The 22520-nt window shown below is 40.8% G+C and overlaps 2 protein-coding genes across 2 annotated transcripts in view; one reads left to right on the top strand and one right to left on the bottom strand.

The window, feature by feature from the left end:
• The window catches only part of LOC135876272 (kinesin-like protein KIF28), a 56529-nt gene extending 51617 nt beyond the window's left edge, over positions 1-4912 (top strand). Inside the window, exons 21-24 of the mRNA XM_065401467.1 lie at positions 1060-1210; positions 1482-1679; positions 2713-2846; positions 4763-4912. Of these exons, the coding sequence (XP_065257539.1) occupies positions 1060-1210; positions 1482-1679; positions 2713-2846; positions 4763-4912 (633 nt within the window). The remainder of the gene's footprint in view (positions 1-1059; positions 1211-1481; positions 1680-2712; positions 2847-4762) is intronic.
• SCCPDH (saccharopine dehydrogenase (putative)) lies at positions 4733-22294 on the bottom strand. Its single transcript, XM_065401233.1, has 12 exons — positions 22090-22294; positions 20719-20831; positions 19627-19707; positions 16327-16456; positions 14870-14919; positions 14215-14345; positions 13488-13605; positions 11370-11489; positions 11229-11285; positions 10674-10785; positions 7438-7519; positions 4733-6118 (listed from the first exon to the last, which is right to left on the bottom strand). Exons 1-12 carry the CDS (start codon positions 22292-22294, stop codon positions 6013-6015), a joined length of 1305 nt encoding a protein of 434 aa, XP_065257305.1. The 3' UTR covers positions 4733-6012.
• Between the last annotated feature and the right edge of the window lie 226 nt (positions 22295-22520).

The raw sequence follows: 22520 nt of genomic DNA, 5'->3' as shown, positions 1-22520 counted from the left end.
GTCAGCATCATTATCCATAGAGTGTTAATAAATGAAAGGCAAGTGAGCGTCCCTGTAGACTTAGGGCTGGTCCACACTAACCCCCCAGTTCGAACTAAGATACGCAACTTCAGCTACGTGAATAACGTAGCTGAAGTCGAAGTATCTTAGTTCGAACTACAAGGTACTTACCACACGCAGCAGGCAGGCTCCCCCGTCGACTCCGCATACTCCTCTCGCGGAGCAGGAGTACCGGTGTTGACGGCGAGCACTTCCGGGATCCATTTATCGCATCTAGACAAGACGCGATAAATCGATCCCAGAAGAGCAATTGCTTACCGCCAAACCCGGAGGTAAGTATAGACGTACCCCAAGTAACAGAACTGTAAATCATACAGGTGCTTTGCTGTACACAGACCTGTTCTTTATTTTCTGCTGTCAATTAATTTGAATTTATTTAGGATGGCACATTGTTTTCCAATAAGAGCATTTGCTATCTTGCTTCCTCTGGATCATTTAATGCAGGACCTGATTTTCTAAAAAGGTAAATTGATGTCACATAGTCCCTAATTAGTTAAAAAACAAACCATTGAAGTTCCTATTTAAATGCTTCTCTTTCTACCTTTCATGCTGTAGTCACTCTTAGATAGCCAGTATTTCTGTACACACTTGCAAAAGACAGTCTTTATCCTGTTACGATCTGGTCAAATTACTCTGATTTTTAAAAATAATCTTGCATTGAAAGAGAGTGAACGGCTGAATCAGAGTGGTGGTTATGATTTTGTATGGGCAGATATGGTGCGACTGTAAAATTTGTACACGGGCCCTACATATCATAGTGGTGGCACATCAAGCAAAGAATAAATATTAATATGCTATGACATTTCTGATCAGTGGATTGAAGTATAAATTGCTCCTCAAACTTAGTTTGCACAATAGTGTGAACAGTGTGTGTGTGGTACATAATTGCTTCCATGGGGGGGAGGTCATGATTCCATTAAAACCTTACATCCATCTGTAGAAGACCTTGATAGCTAAAAATCCATCTTGGTATTGATACCTTAATATTTTCTTTTATAGAGCGCAACTAACCAGATATCTGATCTTTACCTGAAGCTGCTGAAGTTGGAAGAGGAGACTGAGCTTCTCAGAGATATTAACAGAGCTTTAAGGGAAGAAAATGTATTTCTTAAAGATAAACTGAAGAAATGGGAGCCAGGACACCATGAAAGTCAGTGCAGAACACAAACCATGCCATAAAATTACATGCTTCTGTTATGGTTAAGGTGTACTGTGGCTAGAGCCTCCTGGAACAGTTGGTGCTGAGAGTTTGTTTATATGCCACTGAACTTTATTCTCTCGTTAGAGAAAAAAATACGGATGAAATTTCATCACTTTCATCTAACGACAATATAAAAATGCAGAACAAAATATTTTGTCTCTGTCAGTCTAGGTTTTATTTTATTAGTAACTAATAAAATCCCTCCTGTTTTGCATTCTAGGTAAGAAATTAAAGTGCCCTAATAAAAGGGCAATTAAGATGACCAAACAGCCTCTCTCATCAAAGGAAGCTGACCAGATGTGCAACCATCGGACCAGCTATGATGCTGATTTTGCTAAAGCTCTTAAGGTCTTCTACCAAAACATGAACATAGTGAGAGGGCAATTCCTGAAGCTGAAGCACAGCAAACCCCCCGTATGTATGATTTTTATGCAGTTTTCAAAAATGAGAACCAGGACTCTTTTTTTTATGACTTAAAACCATTGTGTATACCTCGCTTTGACTACCTAAGAATGAAGATACAACTGATCTTGTCCTTTGCTGTTGTTCCCTTCCTATATTTGTACTGGAACCAACTTCCTGTCCTCCATGGGTTTTGTGTGGCTGTACTATCAATATCAAGGTCCACAAAGTGTAGATATCTTATAACATGCTGGGTATTCTAACAGTGTAAAGACATGCGCTGTTCATGCTTCAAATGCAAGGAGCTAAGCACTTACTTGTCTAATGGAAAATTAGTATTTTATCCCAGCCAGCAGTACGGAAGGATGTCAATACCTTAGGCTCACAAATCTTATTCTTGAGAAAAGAAGACTGGGGGGACCTGATAAGTCTTCAAATATGTTAAGGGCTGTTATAAAGAGAACTGTGATCAGTTGTTGGTAGGACAAAAAGCAATGGGCTTAATCTGCAGCAAGGGAGATTTAGGAAAAACTTTTAACTATGCGGGTAGTTAAGCTCTGGAATAGGATTCCAAAGGAATCCCCAACATTGAAGGTTTTTAAGAACAGGTTGGACAAATGCCTGTCAGGGATGGTCTAGGTTTTCTTGATCCTGCCTCAGCACAAGGGCTGGACTTGATGACCTCTCAAGGTCCCTTCCAAACCTACATTTCTATGATGTTGTTCATAAGAAAGGACATGCACCAGTTTCTAGTTCCAGCTCCTAGAAAGATGCCTCTGCAGAAAAATCTCCATGTTGTGGTTTTCCTGGCTTGTTTCACTAAAGCCTCATTACATCCCCCGAGTACCCTAATTGTGGAAGAAAAATATTTCTACATGGAAAAACTCCAAAATGGGTCAGTCCCCTATTAAAAGTCAGTCTTTGATTGCGTGGCATAACACTGCTGTTAGACTATAGCTGATAGCCTGGAGGCTACTTGAAAACGGGCAATTTGCAGGATCAACTGCTTTTTTGCATCTTGTCTTTTATGCTGTTTCTGTAAATGGCAGCTGCTACCAACAGTGATTGCCTGGTGCTTCTAGGCTTCCCTGACCTGCTCCTCCTCTCCCTTATCAAGGCCACAACTGCTGTTACTGCTCACTCGCCCAAGGGCCCACAACCCCCAGCTCCTTGCCAACCACAGGTTTGTAGCTGTCTTACTTTGCCTACAGTAATGCTTAGATGCAGTGTGCATTCCCTCAGGCTGCTACCAATCTGCTCAGTTAACCTTGTTTGGTTGCTCCTTCTCAGTCCTTCATAACTAGTTGTGTACATCACATCTTGCCCACAACTTCAATAGCAACTATAGGGTTCTCTGTAGGTAAATGGGGGAGGGGAATATGATTTCTGTGTTATCACAAGGTTGAAGACAGAGAGAGGTAGATCGCTACTTGCTCTGGCCTCTCAGGCTCTGTCTACACTGCATACCTTACAGCAGCTTAATCAAGATTCAGGGCTACTCTAGGTGTGAGTAAGCAAACTCATTTCACTTCGTTGTGACTCAGTAATTATTCATTTTACATGTACTGTACTTCAGCACAACATTAGGAGTAAAACAGGGGTGACCTGAAATGGGTAAGAGGGGGTTGGGCCCTTTCTTGCGACTTTGATTTTTTTTTTTTTGGCACATATTTACATTAAAAAATAGACTGTTAAGCACTTTAGTTGTTGAGGATGGAAAGGCGCATCAGCTTAAATTTTTTTTCAAATCTGAACTGAGGAAAAATCTTTGTCTTCCTCTGGTTGTAGGTCTTTTAATTTTTTTTCTTAATGACTATTTAATGCTAAACTATTGAAAGAAAATTTTCCTTTTTTTGTATTGAATGTTGTAACTTCCATCACCCATAGTGTCTTACGGGGTAGACAAGATCTGAATTTCTAATGTAAGAAATCTTTTAGACCTTTGTTATACGTTATGAAGCAAGAACACCAAACTCTAAGAGGACAAAACACAGGTAGCAACTACCAGCCTATTACTAGTTCAACTCCTTGCAAATCCCTGTCAGTAATTTCTCTTACATTTGATCCTAATCCTCAGTGCTGTACCTGCAATTTCATTTTGTTTTTTAAATTAGTTGCTGAAATGCTGAGGACCCATACAGACTAGGATACAGAGAGTTCAGAAGAAGTAGGCATTTTGTATAATAGGAATTAAATGTGTATTGCTATATGGAAAACTATTCTTCTTATATCCATGTACCAGGAGCCTTTGGTAGTGGGGTTGGCACTATAATAAAGCAAATTATCACTTCTCCATTTTAAACTTTGTTCTGTAGGAACAGACATTGTAAAAAGGAGTCATTTAACCTTTTCTGCTTGTAGAATAAAAATGTATTAGGGGAAAACAGTCACAAGATCCTTGCAAAATTGGGCTATAGTACAGGCTGTTTTCAAAACCCAGTGCACAGAAGTTGTTGGGTCATTAGTATCCAAGTGACTAAGTACCAAAGGAAAATATACACACCAGTCTGTACCTATTTTGACCAAATGAGTGGGATTTTTTTTTCTATTTCTTGTAGAAACAAGTTGGTAGGTGCTAGGATATTAAATGTATTTGTTAGGAGCCTATTTTGGCCATAAAGAACTAGTAGAAATGCACTTGCTCTACATCACTGCTATCAATTTGTGTGTGTAAACTGATCCTTATTTGGGGGAGGAGGTGTGAAAGTAGTGCAATTTGGAGATCTCTGGAGAGGTGAAAAGCATTGCATATCTTTCCCCACATGACTGACTGCTGCTGATTCTAGCTTGAGGACCTGTTCTGCTCTCCTCCTTCCCTTTCCCAACTCAGCTAGCGGATGTGTGCTATTTTTGTTCAACAGGCACCACCACTGCTACTCTGAATCCACATCTAGTTTTCAATTTAACTGTGATTTGTCCCATCCTTTCTGTTTTAGAGAGAATTTATTGTTCTTTCAACTTCAACTATTACCTTCTATTTTTTAGTTCCTGCTTTAATCACCACCTTGCCACTCTAAGACATCCATAAGGAAAAGATGTATAAAATAGCATGCACACTGAGTCCAATATATACTCATTAATTTTATTGGTCTTTTGCAGGAAGAAGATAACCTACAGATGCTACATCTTTTTACAGAGAGACAATCACATATGTTGAAGGATTTTGGGGAGCAGCTTGAATCTAGCATATGCAGATTGAAAAATGATGTTGCTCTTATAGTTAAAAAGAAGAGAGAAAGCATGGCTTAAGTAATTCTTGAGCAACAGTGACTTAGTTACTTAATCATTAATCGTTGCAGTGTGCCAATTGTAGGTGGATAGCCAAACCACAACCTTAAGCTAAGCCTAACTATTTATGCTTTAATTGGTACTTGGTGGAAGACCAAGCAGCTCAGCTTTCTTGTTAATTACCCAGATAATTTGTAGAGACTTCAATTTTAGAATATGTGGTAATTTTAAGTGCTGTAGGTCATATACTGTACCATACACAAAGACGGACCAAAGCTGCTTGCTTGTCATACTAAATCTGAAACTCAACTTACAAAAGTATTTCCCTCCACATCTCTAGAATCACATGAATAAGATTTATACCATGACGCACCTATCCTGATAGCTTCTGCACTTACATAACATGTAAGTTAATTTGTTAGCCTTGTTTGACCTGTATTAACTGTCTTCATCTTAATTGCTCCATCTACTCCTAATGTTCTTGTTTTTCAGTGTAACTCCTAGAAATAAGGAGTTGGATTTTCCTACCGTAAAGCCCATTACAGCAAGTTACTGCGAATTACAAGAAATTGAAGCGTGTCTTGTTTTTGAGTACCAAATCATACAAAATGACCACAGCACAAATAAGTGGTCCCTTCCCCTAAATAGTCATAAGTAATGGCTTGATTAGCTAAGGCACTTGTTATCCAGGCCCTTCAGTGGTAAATGGAGTTATTTCATAAATCCCTTGACTGACAAATTGATGTTTAGAACCTGTTATGCTAGCTGAAAAGCTCTCCAACTACTGCCCCCAATCTACCATTCTGGAGTTCTAATACCTATAACACACACATGCATCCCATTAACCTCTTTCAGCTCATATTTATATAAGATTATAATTTTTGGCATCTAAATAGATGCTGAAGCAGTAATTTCCTCTAATACTCCTAAAGCATGAGGTGGTGTTACTCTCTTTGCATCAGCTGGTTCACTAATGACTACACAAAATGCTATAATCCTTTTAATACCATTGTTAGCAACAATACAGCTGATTTGTAAATGTTATTAGGTTTTACATCTGAATAAGCTCTTGGTACATTAGTTCATGCAATTGTAGTTTTTCTTGGAATTATTTTGAAACTTCAGGCTTCTGACTTGCTAATAACAGAGAACTCAATGCCATGTTTGTTCAGCCGATCAATCAGTTTCGTTTTAGAGAAAGCAGCTCCTGGAGTATATACGCCACCTCTGTTAAATGAATTATAAAACCATTAAAAGATATACCACTAGTTGTTCATAGTGACATTTAAAATAGGTAAAATGCATCTAATTTGAGGACTGAATTATCCCGACTACTGAAGATACAACCATTTGTCCTAACTACAGTATTGCCAATGCTTATGAATTAATTGAGACCGGATTTTTGGTGCCTGCAACAGGAGCTCTTGTGATGATGCAAGCTCATTTTGGGGATTTTACAGTCTAAGGACACAAACCTGCCCTTACCCCCTGCCTTCATGGATGGACTGTCTCTACAGCAGAGAGGGGTCTTAAAGCAGCAGGAGGCAGGGAAATGCTGCTGCATCAAGGGTCCTAGACCCAGCTCTTCAGCGATTCCCTCTGCTTCTTGCTGCCCCAGGACCCCCTCTCTGTGATGATGCTAATCCCTCCATGAAGGCAGGGATCACTGACAAGTTCTCTCACACACAGCTCTACCAGCATGGCCAGCCCTGAAGCATTTCAAAAGTAACTTTTATACAAAAAATGATTTAGTTTGATAGCTACATAAATATCAGTAATTACAATATTTAAAATCTTAATGGCCCAAATAACAAAGTTAATTTTAATTATGCTTCTCTTCTGCCCTGGATGCAGCAGTGACTTTTCTTCAACTACAGGGGAGTCGCATCTTATGTGGGGGTTAGGTGCTGAAGTCAGCACGTAAGGCGAAAATCGCATATAGTCAAACGCTCATTGAGTGGAATGGCGGGCAGAATCGCCCGCACTACAGGTACAGTATTTAAATTATTTTTCTTTTTTTGTTTGTTTTGCCAAGCGTGTATAGTTAAAATGGTGTAAGTTAAATGCGCCTATGATGCGACTCCACTGTACACCACCTTTGTGCCAGCCAGAGAAGCAGCCCCAGGGCAGTAGGGGGAAGACTAAAAAGCTAATTGTCCACATAGCTAAATTATTTAAGTCTTGTCTTCTGTAATTAGATGATAATATATATATTTATGCAGTTATCAGAATTAAAGTGATTAATTTAAAATTATTTTTAAATACTCAATGTGAGAATTGGTTATTACAAATAATTATGCACTGAGTTATAGAAAGCTTTGCTTGGCTTGGGGTTTTTCCAGAACTTAAGGTGGTTGATTTTGTAAAGACACAGCTCACATCAATCTCTATTGAAAAAATTGGCTAACTTGATACATAAGGAGCATGCTGTGTGTTTCCTGGATGTTCGTTTTCCAGCTCCATTTTAAATGCACAGAGGACCAGGGGGTTAAGAAGAGCCCCTGTCTGAGTCCACACATACAGTACATAGGAAAATAAAGACTCACTGTTTAGGAAGAGAACTTGCATCCTTTAGCAGCGCTACACCTGCCTGAACCATTGCTACTGCTGTAGCAACATAGCCAGCATCTGCAAAAAATGTGATAATGGAGTAGATATCTATCTGTTGAGCCACCAATAAGGTGTGTAACAGCTTGTTGAAGACTGGTGTATATAATTAGATGGAATATACAGCCAGAGGTGTTAACATAACCCAGTCACTGTTCAACATTAAACTGTGTTAAACATGGATCGGGGTTTAGTACCATGGGGGAAACATTTAACAAAAGGTTTAAAAGTATGTTTAAGATGAAGGAAACAGTTAATACTTTACAATTCAAATGCTGTAAGTAAGGCTTTCATTTTAACAAAGTTCCTTTTCCCTTTAGTTGGAGAGAATCTTTAAAAGAAAAATCCTTGTTTGGCAGACAGATAGTAATAACTGATGTTTTGGGGGAGAAAAAGTTAGTTTAGAGATTGATGCTGCTGCTGTTGAAGTCAGGTCCTATTTCATCAGTGTTTGGGATTTAGCTGGAGCTGTAGAGGGGGTGGTGTTATCTAGGTCCCTCGCTCTGGCTAGGATGTCCCTCAGATCCCAGAAGACTGAGAGGTGGCAGCCATGTGGTGAGACTTGCTCTTAACCAATCTGTCTTTCTTTAAAGACTCACAAAGGGAATGGTGGGTGGAATAGCCCATCCCCTCATTATTTTGTCCACCAATTAGGCCCAACTTTGGTTCACTGATTTCTGGTTCCACACTTCTTGTTTAGCAGGCCTGATCTTAACACAGTCCTTGAGTTATAGCAGTAGATCCTTTTGTTTGTTCTAATTCCATCTGTCTCCCTTTTGCAACTTTTCCTATCAACATTTATTACTGTAAATTATTTTGACACTTATGGGCTTTCACATACATTTTACAGCTGAGCTTCCAATTATTCTTGTAATAATTGGGCCTACAATTTTACCCTATCACTAAGACTGAAATCTAGGCTACTGATTTTGACTGTCTTGACTATGGACCCATCCCCATGGACCAACAGTCTCCTTCTTGCAGGCCCCTATATAGAGAGTAAGCATGACTGGTAGATCTGGAGCTTCCCAGGATGAGCACATGGCACATAGACCATATTTAAGAGGAAGGGCTTCACCATCACCACCGTGCGCAATAAGGACTTGCAGGAAAGAGATGACAACACACACAGAGAAAAGGTGAGAGGTGACTCAGGGAAGGTACATCTCAGGACTTAGTTCTTTTCAAAGATCTGTAACTCTTGGCTGCAAAGAAATTAGTTGGCTAAACCTGTGTTCCTTGCTTTCCTCCCAAATTGTCCCCAAAGAAGTTAAACTAGAAGCCCAGAGTGACCATAGGCCAGCTGGGCATTCTGAGGCACTTGTTTCATAGTCTAGGACAGCTGGGCCCTGGTATCCACATCCCAAATAAGGGCATCAGCCAAGATGTCTGTACCGAGGAGTGAGCCCTACACTCCCTTACTGTCAACTACAGTCAATTTAGAAGTACATGGGACCCAGCAGTTGGGTCCAATTACAACAGACTGGTGACTATACAGTAAGGCATGAGGCCAATTTGTAACAATCACAAAAGTATCATGAAAGTACTCTCTCTCCACATCACTTTTAGCTTATTCCATCTAGGAAGTGAGACTAATATCAGAAACTGAATAAATTTACATAAGTAGTACTGTTGTAGTAATTAAGCCTACAAATATACCTTAATGGTGAGCTCAACTGTGACATATGAGTAAAAGTTCATAATGTCACAATAAGCTATAAACAACATATATTGATGGGGAACGATGCAAAACGGCAACAGACTGAATTAATACAAACAAAAAGGCCTACTGATATAACTCAAGGATGGTGTTAATATCATGCCTGGTGAACATCAGAAGGGTGGGACTGAAAATCAACATTTATTGTACTGGAAGTAGGCCTAACTAGTGGACAATATGAGGGGATGGGTTATTCCACCCATCACTCCTTTTTTGGCGGGGGAAGAGGAAATCAAGAAGCAGCTGTCTGCCAACAACAGCTGCAGAGAGACTTACCATCATGGCTTCCACCCACACTGTCTCATAAGTAACACAACTAGGCCTTCATCTTCCTGCTCCAGAGAGGGAGCCAGATAACACCACCTCCACCTGCTTCCTCAATCCATCCACCACCTGGGATAAAAGACTCTCTTACAAAAACTTTCCCTTTCCCTTATGTCTTGTCTATCCCTCTCCTTTTTCCTTCTGTCTAATAAGAGTCTGGTATAGACCATATTTTGCAGCACTGCTGTAAGATTGTAACCAAGAGGCAGTTAAAACCTGTACAAGTTTGCCAGGTCTCAGAGTGGCTGATAAAACCATGTGCAATCGTGTTTTTCCAATAGTGAGGATGGAAGTGAGTCAACACCAGAGAAGCTGCATTTTCTATTTTTGCTGTTCTTTTGTTTCCCCTTTTGTGTGTGTTTTTTTTTTTTTTTTTTTTATTAAAGGAAATGGGATTGGATTTAAGAACAGCAACAGCTCCAGCCCAATTAACTTCCCCCCACCCCCCAAGACAGTTAAACACTGTCAACTGGGGATGTGGGAGTCTTTTAAAAAAAAATTCAGCTAGAGGGAAAAGGAGCAAGGCATGTTGCTAAAATAAAAGTGATAAAAATATTTCTAAAGTATAGGAAAAAAAGTTAATCCTTTATTAATGATGTGTTTGCCATGATGCTAAGCAGGTTAAGGTCTCTCTATACCAAACCCTCAACCTTGTTTAACATTAGACATTGACAGGGTCATATAACACCTTTGTGCCCATTATATTCCATCAAAATTAATAATGCTACACAGGCACTCTTCCCAAAAATCATGGAAAAGTAGTTTGGTAGTAGCAATGGCTGTGTTTAGCCTTGGAATAACAGTAGAGTGAGATGCAATTAGTGTTGAAATTCCAGGTTGCTACATGAAATGGAAGTACTCCGTAAGTTAAGGCAGTAAGCTAATTTTTTTAATTGTAGTAGTGTTAAACCATCTATTGGTTTAATTTCTTGCTTATGTAACACCCACAAGCAGATTTCTTTCCAACATCACTGCTTCTTTATAACAGCTGGCAACTATACAATGGCTTCCAGCTCTATTCAAATACTCTTTACAATGCTAAAAATAATGGTCAGTAGAAGAGGGGTACATGACAAACAGCTGACCTTGAATTTTTAAGATGACCATAATAAAGCACTCTGGCTTCCTTACCTGGTCCTTTCACTTGGGTGCAGATTTTTACATTTGGTTTGCCCTGTTGTGGATCTTGGCCCTCGCAGTATCCCTCACCAAAAAATGTCATTGTAAAGGATGATCCATCTATCTGCAATGCAGAAGACAAGAAGTACATTCATTTACAGAGTATCCATTTCTTTGTGTAATACAACAATTTGTATTTAGCAAGTGTACTTCACTTTTTATACCTTTGCATAACAATATATATTGCACCAAGAACTTTTCTAGTCTCTCAGCCCAGATTAACTGACTTGGGCTGCAGGGTTAAAAATAGCAGTGTAGATATTTGGGATCTAAAACCCTCCTTGAAGGATTTAAGAGCCTAGGCTCCAGCCCGAATGTCTACACTGCAATTTTTAGCCCCAAGAGCTCAAGTCAGTTAACTCAGACACTGAGAGTTTCTACCATGGGTTTTTTATTGCAGTGTAGACACACCCTTAAGTGGCAGACTCTAGACTTTTGCGATGTAATTTGCATAATAAAAGCAAACACTAAAATGCTGTATAACTGTGGATGAAAGAATTAAATTACCTGCTTTTGTGTTGGTCCTTTCTTTGTAAAATGTCCACCAGAGAAAAGTTCTGGGTACTGCAAAAGAAAACCCAAAACTAAATTAGAAAAAGCAACTGGCCAGCATGTCTGAAATGTCAAAAAATGAAAAACAATACTTACTTTTGTCAGGAGATTTCTTCCAAAGCTAAACTTCACAAGAAGAAAAAATAAAAGGCCAGCAAACATCAGCTTAATAACAGATGCAATACCACCCACCGTTGCATAAGCTGCGTACTGCACCTAATACAGGAACACAAAAAGATAAGTTTTCAGTAAAAGATGAAAAAAACCTATTCCACTGTGCTGATGTCAAAAGATATTCCACAGCAGAAAGATTCTGAAGAACCTTCAAACAACTTTTAGGACTGGTCTACACTACAAAGTTAGGTCACTTAAGTACTGCACATCACCCAAGGCTGTGAAAAATTTCACACGTTATGCAACATAATGAAGCTTCCCTAAGCCTTGGTATAGACACTGCTAGGTCAATAGAAAAATGTTTCCACTGACCTAACTACTGCTTCTCAGAGATGTGGATTTAGTACAGCAACAGAAGGCCCCATTCTATCGCTGTACAAAGTATCTACACTGGAAATGCTGCAGTTGTGCTTCTGTACCGTGTCTGATATACACATACACTCAGTTCCAACCATCTCTGACTAATGCTGCATTTTCAGTATTCACAGTGAGTAGAAAAAATAAGGGGAGAATATAATTTTGTGGTGCAAGCTGTAGAGAGGGGATATGGTAAACAAGAGAACAGTGCAAAACAGATCGTAAGCCAGACACGTTACTTTTCTTCCTCCTTTAAAACTACATTTCCCATCTTTTTTTGCCTCAACACAAGCAAAACTAACTTTGTTTTAAATGATTCAAGAGACTGCTGGTACTCATCTCCTGCTGGGAAAATGTGTAAAAGCTCAGCACCCGTGCATTGTGAACATAGAGCATTTCTCACCTTGATGCTGCCCTCAATCTGCACACCCAAATCCCACAGACATCAATAAAAATACCAGGTGATCAAGAGTGGCATTACCCCTTGATCACAATCTACTTGCTATGCTACACAGACCTGACAGTTTGGGGGTGGGGAGTAGGGAATGAAATAATAGTATTCCTTAATGCACATAGGAATACATTAGAAGATGTTAAACTAGAAAAGGCTATTTTTAAGTGTTTGATGCTGTAAGTAAGGTTAAAATAATGAAGGCCAATGCATAATATGGATCAGTATCTTATCATAACATATGTTTAAAATGGTGCAGAATCACATGGAATGAGCTAGAGTCAAAATTTGTTATATTTTATGTTCGTAATAATGGGCCAACCGCCTAAACCTCTGGGCATAAATTACATCATAATTAGAATGAAAATTATTAACTATATATACACTTCCAACACTTGACTATGTCCAAAAAAACAGAAATAAACTTAAAATTGCCCCAATACTTCTCTAAAGAGCATAAACAATATTCTAACCCAACTGCTTCACCCAGTCTTATAAGTGAAACACTTCTCAGCCTTCCTCCAGCAAAAACCTGAAGTAGATGATGAACATTACCCTACTTTCCAAAGTGAGCAAACACCTACTCTGATGAAAAGACAAGAGAGGCAAGTTCCAGGGTCAAGAACTTCTAATCAAAAACTCTTCCCACAAAGTTTGAGTCTAAGAACTTGTTCATCTCTCTCTCTCATCTGTATGGAAGGTATATAAAGAGAAGCATTCTTAGATAGCCATGGTGCAGACCCTATAGGGATTTATAGATTAACTGTATGTTAAACTGCGCTCAAAAGCAAAGAGGAGGCCATTTTATGTACTGTACAACATGGCTCACAAGACTAAGATGACAAGCTGCATAGAGTGTGTTAAGTAGTTTAGCCTACAGTTGACAAGATTCATGAAGAAATGGTATTAGATCCACACCCTGCTAGCAAAGCACAGACTACAGGGTAGGGAGGGGTAAAAAAAAAAACAAAAAAACTAGGACACCACTGCCAGCTGAGATTCTAGGAGCAAATGAGTCTCCCACAAGACCCCCCCAACTATTAATTTCTTTGACTGAAGCTCAGTAAGGGAAAAGACAATGTGTTTGTCCCTTCTCTAGCAACTCTAAATCTGTAGCCAGTCTAGACTGAAGATAGTTGATTTGAAGAAAAATGGAAGAGATGCTTCACGCCACTGAAAGTGCTACAAAGAACAACAGAAAACTGATTTTATAAACATAAAAGCAAACTTACAGGTGTTTCTTTCAAATCTGTGTGCAAGTACCGTTGACTTCGTTTCACAACAGAGACGTCTGATCCCATGAATGGAATGGAGTACTCTTTGAATTCCTGACTGTAAAACACTAGTCCTCTGAAAGCAAAAGAAACATTCATTAATATTTTCCTTCACTTACAGTAATGTCACCTGTATAGCTATTCTTTTCAAAACTTAGCAAGTTGTAAAACTGACTTACAATTGTAACTTGGACAAAAATAGAGCTTTTTCCGTAAGCATTTTTACCCCATACTCTCTCTTTCCTTTGGATTTAATAAATAATCCAAAAACCTGAGCCAAATTTATCCCTACCACAAACCAAAGTCAATTGCATTACCGAGGGATGAATTTGACTTACTGCCCGTACAACATTTTGTCCTTCCATAGCAGTAAGAGCTTTTTAAATGTAATTGTTTAAGTCAGTAAATCTAGGATCAAAGGGTGCTCCTAACAGTTTCTCTAATAAAGCTTTCAGTACAGGTGATGTTACAAAAAGCCAATCAGTTTTGATGCATTTTTCCCTCACTGTACCTTATCTTGAAATATCAGATACATTGTCTTTATTTAAACAAGTTATTCGTCCAATTATACCAGACAGGAAACATTCCTTCTTTTAGAAATGTATATTAAAATATAATATAATTATAAAGCTCTAGGGGAAAGATTAAAACAAAACAAAATTCTGGTTTTATAAGTTTCTCTTACCTTCTTTTTAGTTTTGCACCAATGATTGGGAGAGGTTTGTGTCCTATCTGCTTTCGAAGCTTCCTCAAATTGTCTTGATCTGCAAGGCCATGAATAGCTGACTTCCAGGTTCCATCATGGATACTGTACCCCTAGTGAAATACCATGAAACTGTTACTACTCCAGTATCTAAAATCCTGACCTAATGTTTAATCCAGCCTGGGGAAACTCTTTCCTTATTACTACTTTTAACATTTCTCATACTATGTCTACATGCACGACCAGCTGCATTAAAAAAATATACTGGCACTGGCCTACTGACAGCAGCTCAGGTTGTTATGTTTTAATGTATTTTGCAAGTTTTCCCCGCCAACTCTTTACAAATGAGCCTTGCTATGATAAATGTTTTTAATCAAAAGACTAGTTATCAGTTACATCAAGACCAATAAAATTATTTTTCATCACCACTACAAAGGGCTGGGATCTAGCTTGTTCCATGGTCCGATATAGCTTCATGGCAGTTTTGCAAAGCTGCTACAAAGGATATGATATTTTGATTATGGGTAAAAAATATGTCTTTGGTTAGCTGCTGTCTCACAAGCTTTGTAATGTTCACATTATGTATGCTTGTGGCTAATAGGTATGCAATTTTAGAAGACAATATAAACAAACTAACCTCAGGTCCAGATTTCACGGTCAGGAAACTTTCAACTGCAGTTAGGGTACCTTTAATGGGGAAAAAACTGTTAAAAAGTAGTTCATAACATATGCAGTCATACAGCAGTGAACTAGACAGTAGTTCACCCACTGAGGGACACATCCCGACAGACTGTCAGAGGACTGACATCACTAGCAGAGGAGGAAGAGTAAAGTAAGACTCCAGTATTGAAGTACTTTATCTCCAAGGAAAATAAACTAAGATTGTAAGCCAAGGCTATTTTACTCACATTGAGTACCATAGGCAAAGTGCTTTTATCAAAGTATATGGTATTATCCTCACTTACTAGCTGCCATCCTTGTTTTATATAAAGAAAGGACAGCTCAGTGATTAAAGAAAAAAAGGGAAAAGATAACATCAGGGCCCAAAGCATTTTTCACCTTTGCTTTGACATTAAGCATTATGTAGGCTATTGAAATTTAGAGATGAAGTCACAAAATTTGGTAGCCCTTTTGAGTGCCATACAATAAATCAACTTGTTCCACTGCATTTAACTTCTTGTATATATTTTACATTTTGCTAGGTAATGAAAAGCAAAACAAATTTTCTCTCCCAAATCTTAGTTTACTGTCTGCTATATCTTAAAGCCAAGGTACCACCTTTTAAAAATTTATAAAAAGATAATTAGTGTGGGATCACTCATGTGAGTAATTGTGTTGACACTTTAAAGGAAGGTCACAATGAAAGGTATTCAGTATACTAAATGCAATTCTACTGGACACAGAATCCATAACTGAGAGTGGGGTCAAGTTACAGCTGAAATGAGTTTAATCATTTCAGTCTAGCTTCTACACATCTGTCCTTCTTAAAGACAAAATAGTGACAATAGGACACTGACAGAAAGAGAGTATATTATGGCTCCAACATCTACTACTGTCTCTCTGATAAGCAATAAATAAGGCTACGATTATTTCACAGAGATCACGGAATGCATGACTTCCAGAGACCTCCATGACATTTTCTGCCCTGGGGCTGGAACTGTCAGCAGGCAACCCCACAGCTCTCAGCCGCTGCTGGCGGGCCCCCAGCAGCTCCTAATGGCCAGGCAACAAGGGGACCCCGGAGTTCACAGCCCCAGTAAGCAGCGGGCGGACACGCACACACACACACACACACACACCCCCGCAGCTGCCCAGACGCTGCGAGGGGGGCGCAAGGGAACACCAGAGCTCCCAGCCACTGTGGGTTCTGGACCCTCCTCCCTCCCCATTTTGTCAGGGATATTTTTAGTAAAAATCACAGACAGGTCAGAGGCTTCCGTGAATTTTTGTTTATTGCCCATGATTTTTACTAAAAATATCCGTGACAAAATCTGAGCCTTAGCAATAAACACACGACAAACAAACCAGGATCAAGGATTGTGAATCTCAGCCCAACATAACTATCAAGATAAAGGTCACACTTAGATAAATCACCTTTCAAATTGTCTCTGGTGTATAAGACTCCCATATCAGCTGGAATAGAGTCAAAGCCACTGCTTCCAACGACATATACCCCCTTTTCTGCAGCTTTATCATTATATTTCAGATACATTCCTTCCAGAAACTGAAAAATATTAAATACAAACATTTTAAGATGAATAATCCTGAACTGTGGTTTAATCTGAACTTCAAGGAAACATGCTAAATTAACTAATTCTAACTTTAACCATAACACAGAGGGAACCCTCCTCCTTTTCGGGTTCATTTAGAAGGGAGCCTTACGTCACCATGTGCGGGTCAACAGACACTGCTGCTGAAAAACTTCCAGCTCCGGCACATAGCACACATGTGCATCCACATTTGGAATACATATAGAGATCAGTTGAAGAAGTACGGTTTATATTCTAAATAAAATAAAAGCCTATTTATTCATAAAACTCCACATCATACACATATTGTCTATAACACAAGTCTTATCTGGTGGTAACAGTATAGCAGTAGACCACAAATGTATCTATTTACAGTATTCAATGTTCTTTCACTGTATCTTTGTGTAAAGTGTAAGACAGTCAAGATATGTATCTTAGACATTGAAAACGAATAGCTCAACTGAAAAGCCACTCACACAGAAACACTTGAAATATTTTAAATCCGGTGTTTCAGTGAAAGTTATCTGTGTTCTCTTTCCTGTGGAAGATACAGTGTTACATTCTGGCCACCCCATAAGGCCAGTGATTAATTCTGCATAATTATGCTTCCCTCTTTTTCCTTTACATCAGTACCATACAGAAAATTATGAGCCATCAAGAGCTAATATCACTAACCAACAGAACATTCTATAATTTTGAATTATAGAATCATAGGACTGGAAGGGGCCTTGAGAGGTCTTCTAATCCAATCTCCTGACCCAAGACAGGACTAAATATTATCAGACCATCCCTGACAGGTGTTTGTCATTGGAGGTTTTTAAGAGCAGGTTAGACAGAGATTCTACAACCTCCCTAGGCAATTTATTTCAGTCCTAAACTACCATGACAGCTAGGGATTTTTTCAAGTGAGTTTTTAAACCCCAATCCAGCAAAACATTTAATCATGTGTTTAACTGTAAGCACAAGAGTAGTCCTGTTGAAGTAAATGGGACTACTTATGTGCTTAACTTTAAGCACATGCCTAAATGTTCTGTTGGATTGGGGCCTAAAATCTCACTAGATTTTTTTTTTTTTAAAGCATCATTACTCTGGTAAGACAGAACTGTACAAACTATAATTTATTTTAAGGGAGAAGAACAAGACAGCAAAGAATCAACCTTTAATATTTACTTATCTATCCTCTGTGAAAGCACATCCGATCAGCCATATTTCACATTTATATAGCATCTTTATCATCTCCAAGTTCTGGAAGACTATATACATCTACCGAGTCACTAAAATGCAGATGCTGGCATCTTTTAGGCACATACATTAACTCCTCACTTAAAGTTGTCCCGGTTAACGTTGTTTCGTTGCTGATCAATTAGAGAACATGCTTGTTTAAAGTTGCACAATCTTCCCTTATAACGTTGTTTGGCAGCCACTTGCTTTGTCCACTGCTTGCAGAAAGAGCAGCCTGTTGGAGCTAGCTGGTGGGGGCTTGGAACCAGGGTGGACCGGCAGCCCCCCCATCAGCTCCCTGCTCCCCTAAGTTCCCTATGCAGCAGCTGCCGAGCAGGCTATCAATTGCCAGCAGTTCAGCTGTCCCTCCCCCCACTGCCATGTGCTGCTCCTGCACTCTGCTTTGGAGCTGCTCCCGGGAGCCTCCTGCTTGCTGTGCAGGGGGGAAGAAGAGGGGGACTAATGTCAGGGTGTCCTCCTCCCCCCCCCGCTCCTGCTCCCTGCTTTCCCCATCTCCATAGAGCGGGGGGACACGACAGGGCTCAGGACGGAAGGAGCTTGCTGCCAGCAGCTGCAGTCTCAACTTGCATTGATCTACTTAAAAAGGCAATGTACTTAAGAGTGGCATCAGCGTACTTAAAGGGGCAATGCGCATCTCTCTCTCTCTCTCTCTCACACACACAGGATGTGTCTCTCTGTCTGTCATGCTGTCTCCCCTCCCTCCATTTGTGCTGCCTTGTAGAGTGTGAGGCTACGTTAACAAAGTGTTAACCTTGGGGGCTCAGCCGAGTGCTAGTTCATCATTTAGCAGTAAGGCATTCCCTGGGAAATATCCCACCCTCTTACTTCACCACCTCAATCAAGCTTCACAATCATCACTGCTGTGTACAGTATTATACTGTGTGTGTGTGTGTGTGTGTGTGTATATATGTATAGTCTTTTGTCTGGTGAAAAAAATTTCCCTGGAACCTAACCCCCCCCGCCCCCCCCCCATTTACATTAATTCGTATGGGGAAATTGGAGTCGCTTAACATCATTTCGCTTAAAGTCACATTTTTCAGAAACATAACTACAATGTTAAGCGAGGAGTTACTGTATTACATTGCTCAATTGGGGAGGGAGGGAGCAAGCATTTTAATCAAGATCATCAGAGCAAATCCCTATTCTTAAAAATAGTGTACATGGAATGTTTAATGCGCACACACACAGCAGAAAGGAATTACATTTTAAAGGTCTCTTCTAAAACACTTTCATGAGTCAACTCTACCAAGATTTGAACCTGAATCTCCAGCGAGTTGAGGTATTTCACATGTGTAGCATAGACCACTAACCCATCCTATAGAAAAGTTACAATCTATATCTAGGGAACCTACCAGAAGATACGACATTTTACTAATTTTGAATTTTCAAGATTTCCCAAACGATTTAGCTAACATCATTTCTGAAAGTAGAATTTAGCCTCCTAAGTCACCTGAGCACTTTTGAAAATTGTACCCAGTATTATTAATCCGCACTTGTATAGTGCTGTATGTACGCAAAGCATTTTATACACATGAACTAATCCTTACAACACTCCTGTGAAGTAGGAATATTAACTACTTGTTTTCCTATTTTATGGTTTGGAAAATAATGCAAAAGATGAAACCCCCAGATGACATCACAGTCAAGGTTGGGATTTAAAATTCATGAGTTCCTAATTTTCAGTCCCACACTGTTTCTAATGACTGTTGCTAAGAGTAAGAAAGGGAAACTAAGAACACATTTAAAAATCACAGCTTAGAGACTGGAAAATATTTTTCCTGTTCAGGAACATCAGTGAGAACTAAAGATGTGACCCAGTTTTATTGAATATATATTTGTCTTTACTAAATTATTCATCTGATGTTTTCAAGCGGTAATTCATTCATTTGTTCATGTCACATACCTGAGGTTCTCCACTGATGTCAACGCAACTTGTGCCATTCTCAACACAAGCTTTCACTACTGGTTCTCCAAAAAACCTGTACTATAAACAGAAAAGGAAGCTATTTATCTTACTTGGCAAATGTGCAATAAAAGCAAATATTTTACAGACAGTTTTGCTAAATGGAGCAAATTATTGCAGTAGGCTGGGCATTACCATTTGTTAGGATATGTCAACAAAATGCAACAGAGTTTGCCCTATGCTGACCTAAAATTCTTGAACTCATTCTTTGGGGGCATTTAAAGGGATAACCAATTAAATTTCAAGTTGATGGTATCTAAAAGACAAACTCTTCAAAGTAGTTTCAGGCACTACTTCTATTTCAGATTCCTCAGCCAGTTTTTGTGGATTTACATTACATTTTTCAATGAAAATGTTCTCTCTTCTATTGCTGTGTTAGACTCACACAAACAACAAGGAAAATTAATTACACTGGGGAAACATTCAAATTCAATACACACCTGAAGTGCTGTTAAAACAGAAAACAAACTGTTTGCTTTAATCTTTCAGATGTAGACATCTGTGTGGTTAGTACTGTCTGAAAAATGTTACCTATTATAGTTGTCTGATTCTTAGTTATTGGTATCCCTTTAAATGTTGAGTTGCAGAATTCCCTCTGCCAACTCATCCACAGTAGATCAAAGGGCAAGAGCTGGAAGATAGGTGCTGCCAAGACATGTAGAACGGGGGAGTAGAGCACATGATAAATCTAAATTTGTTTTTAGTATTAATGCAAAACAATAATTAAGTAGATTAAATTGCCTTTACTGGTTTTATTTTCTAAACAAAACATATGCAACTATGGTGCAATACGTCACGTGCAATAAGCAGCCATTCCAAATTTACTGTCTGAAGCAGCAGCACAATCTCATTAATATTTATTTATTCAAGAAACTATATTTAATTTTTAGAGTTTCACAGCTCGTGTTTTGATCTTAAAAGACCGCATACTCAGTTACTACATGTTTACAGTATACCGCCTTTTGTCTGTAACAGCATGTGAATTGCTTGTTTGTCCATTTTGTTTCTGATACTTAGAAGACTGATACTTACTGGGCCTACACAGTTGAGAACAACAGCTGCCTGTTTAGCCATATCAGCAAGGGAGGATGGGTCACTGACATCACAGAGTATTATGCCAACTTCTGACTTTAGCTCTGGCTTTCCTGAGAATCAAAAAAAGAATAAGTGTTACAAGAGGAGCCTGGTACTATCAGGTTACTATCCTCATCAAATTTACTTGCTCTTTCTTTTAACTACAGTTCTTATTGTCTTATTTATGGTATGAATAGAAACAAGGATAGGAAGAAAATGGGATGCTTTTCCAGCACATTAACTAGGACTTTTCCCTCCATTTTGTGGGGCAGAGGAGGATTAAACCCCAGTGGTGTCAGAGGTAAACACCAGCAACATCCTGTGCAACCTCACAACAGTTGCAAGGGATCTTGGCCTGATTAATGGGGCCAGAAGACTATGACTATTATTACAAATAATAATTGCTATCACAGTTGCTGCTCAAGGCCCCAAACATAGATGACAAGGCCACCCCACCACAGCAGAGCTGCCCAAATCTTACTGACTGCTCAGCGCCTGCGGGGCTGGATCCCAACTCCACCCACAGGAGCTTGAAGGAGGGCTCCCCCAACATTGGTGCCCAGTTGCCCCTTCCATCCAGAACGTTAGGAGTTAAAGGAGATTGAAACAGGAAAAAGAGCTCTTAAGGCCCCAGCCACAGGTGGAGAGGAGCATGGGACACTGCTATCTGCATGGGGGGGGGGGGAGAAGGGAGTGAGGAGCCATGGGGGTGGTGGCATTGCCATCCCTGTAGGGGAGTGCTGCTATGCCCACGAGGGGAAGTTGGGGGGGGGGGTAGGGGCTAGGCCATGGGGGGGGCACTGCTACCATCACAGGGGGAAGGGGACGAGGCAGGGCCATGTGGGGGTGCTGCTATCACCACAGAAGGAAGGGGTGATTGGGCAGCGCAATGGGGGGGGGGCTGATATCACCACAGGAGGAAGGGGGACCCAGGCAGGGCCATGGGGGACATTGGTACCACCACAGGGGGAAGGGGTGACCAGGCAGGGCCATGGGGGGGAGACCAAGCAGGGCCATGGGGAGGAGGGTGCTGATATCACCACAGGGGGGAGGGGGACCCAGGCAGGGCCATGGGGGACATTGCTATCACCACAGGGGGGAGGGGGACCCAGGCAGGGCCATGGGGGACATTGCTATCACCACAGGGGGGAGGGGGACCCAGGCAGGGCCATGGGGGGGAGACCAAGCAGGGCCATGGGGGGGAGGGTGCTGATAACACCACAGGGAGGAGGGGGCCCGGGCAGGGCCATGGGCGGAGGGAGTGAAGAGCCGGGGTCCCCGTTTCTTTAGCCCCTGTCAGGCCTCCGCCCTCTTCTTCCCTTCCCTTACCCAGCCTCTCAGCCGCCCTGTCCAGCACCCCCTGCAGCTTGTCCCGACTCCTGCCGGCCACGGCCCAGCGCAGCGAGCCCCGCAGTTCAGCCCCGGCCGCCACCCGCGCCACCTCCTCCGCCACGAAGTGGCCCGTGAAGCCCGAGGCCCCGAACACCACCAGCTCGTAGGGCCTCCCGGCCGCCGCCCCACCGCGGGTCGCCATGGAGACAGAGTGCGCGCGAGCAGCTGAACCCGGCGCGAGCTGCTCCGGGACTAGTAGCAGTGGTCGCGGGACCCAACCCCAACCCCGAACGAGCCACAGGAAGGAATCACGTGACCCGCGCCTGCCCACTGCAGCCCCGCCCCTCCCCGGCTGCTCGCGTCCGACGCTCCGAACGCCGCCCGCGTGCGCCCGCCCAGACCGCCGGAGGCACCGGGGCAGGCGGCAC

Source organism: Emys orbicularis, chromosome 3 (assembly GCF_028017835.1).
Source record: "Emys orbicularis isolate rEmyOrb1 chromosome 3, rEmyOrb1.hap1, whole genome shotgun sequence".
Lineage (NCBI taxonomy): Eukaryota > Metazoa > Chordata > Testudines > Emydidae > Emys > Emys orbicularis.
Note: the sequence above shows the minus strand (reverse complement) of the source record. Positions and strands in the feature narration are given on the sequence as shown.

Coding starts and splice junctions, on each gene's coding strand:
- SCCPDH (XM_065401233.1), bottom strand. CDS start 22,294: ATGGCGACCCGCGGTGGGGCGGCGGCCGGGAGGCCCTACGAGCTGGTG. Junction 20,832..22,089: donor CAGGGCGGCTGAGAGGCTGG/GTAAGGGAAGGG, acceptor TTTGATTCTCAG/GAAAGCCAGAGCTAAAGTCA. Junction 11,490..13,487: donor CAGATTTGAAAGAAACACCT/GTAAGTTTGCTT, acceptor TTCCTGTATTAG/GTGCAGTACGCAGCTTATGC.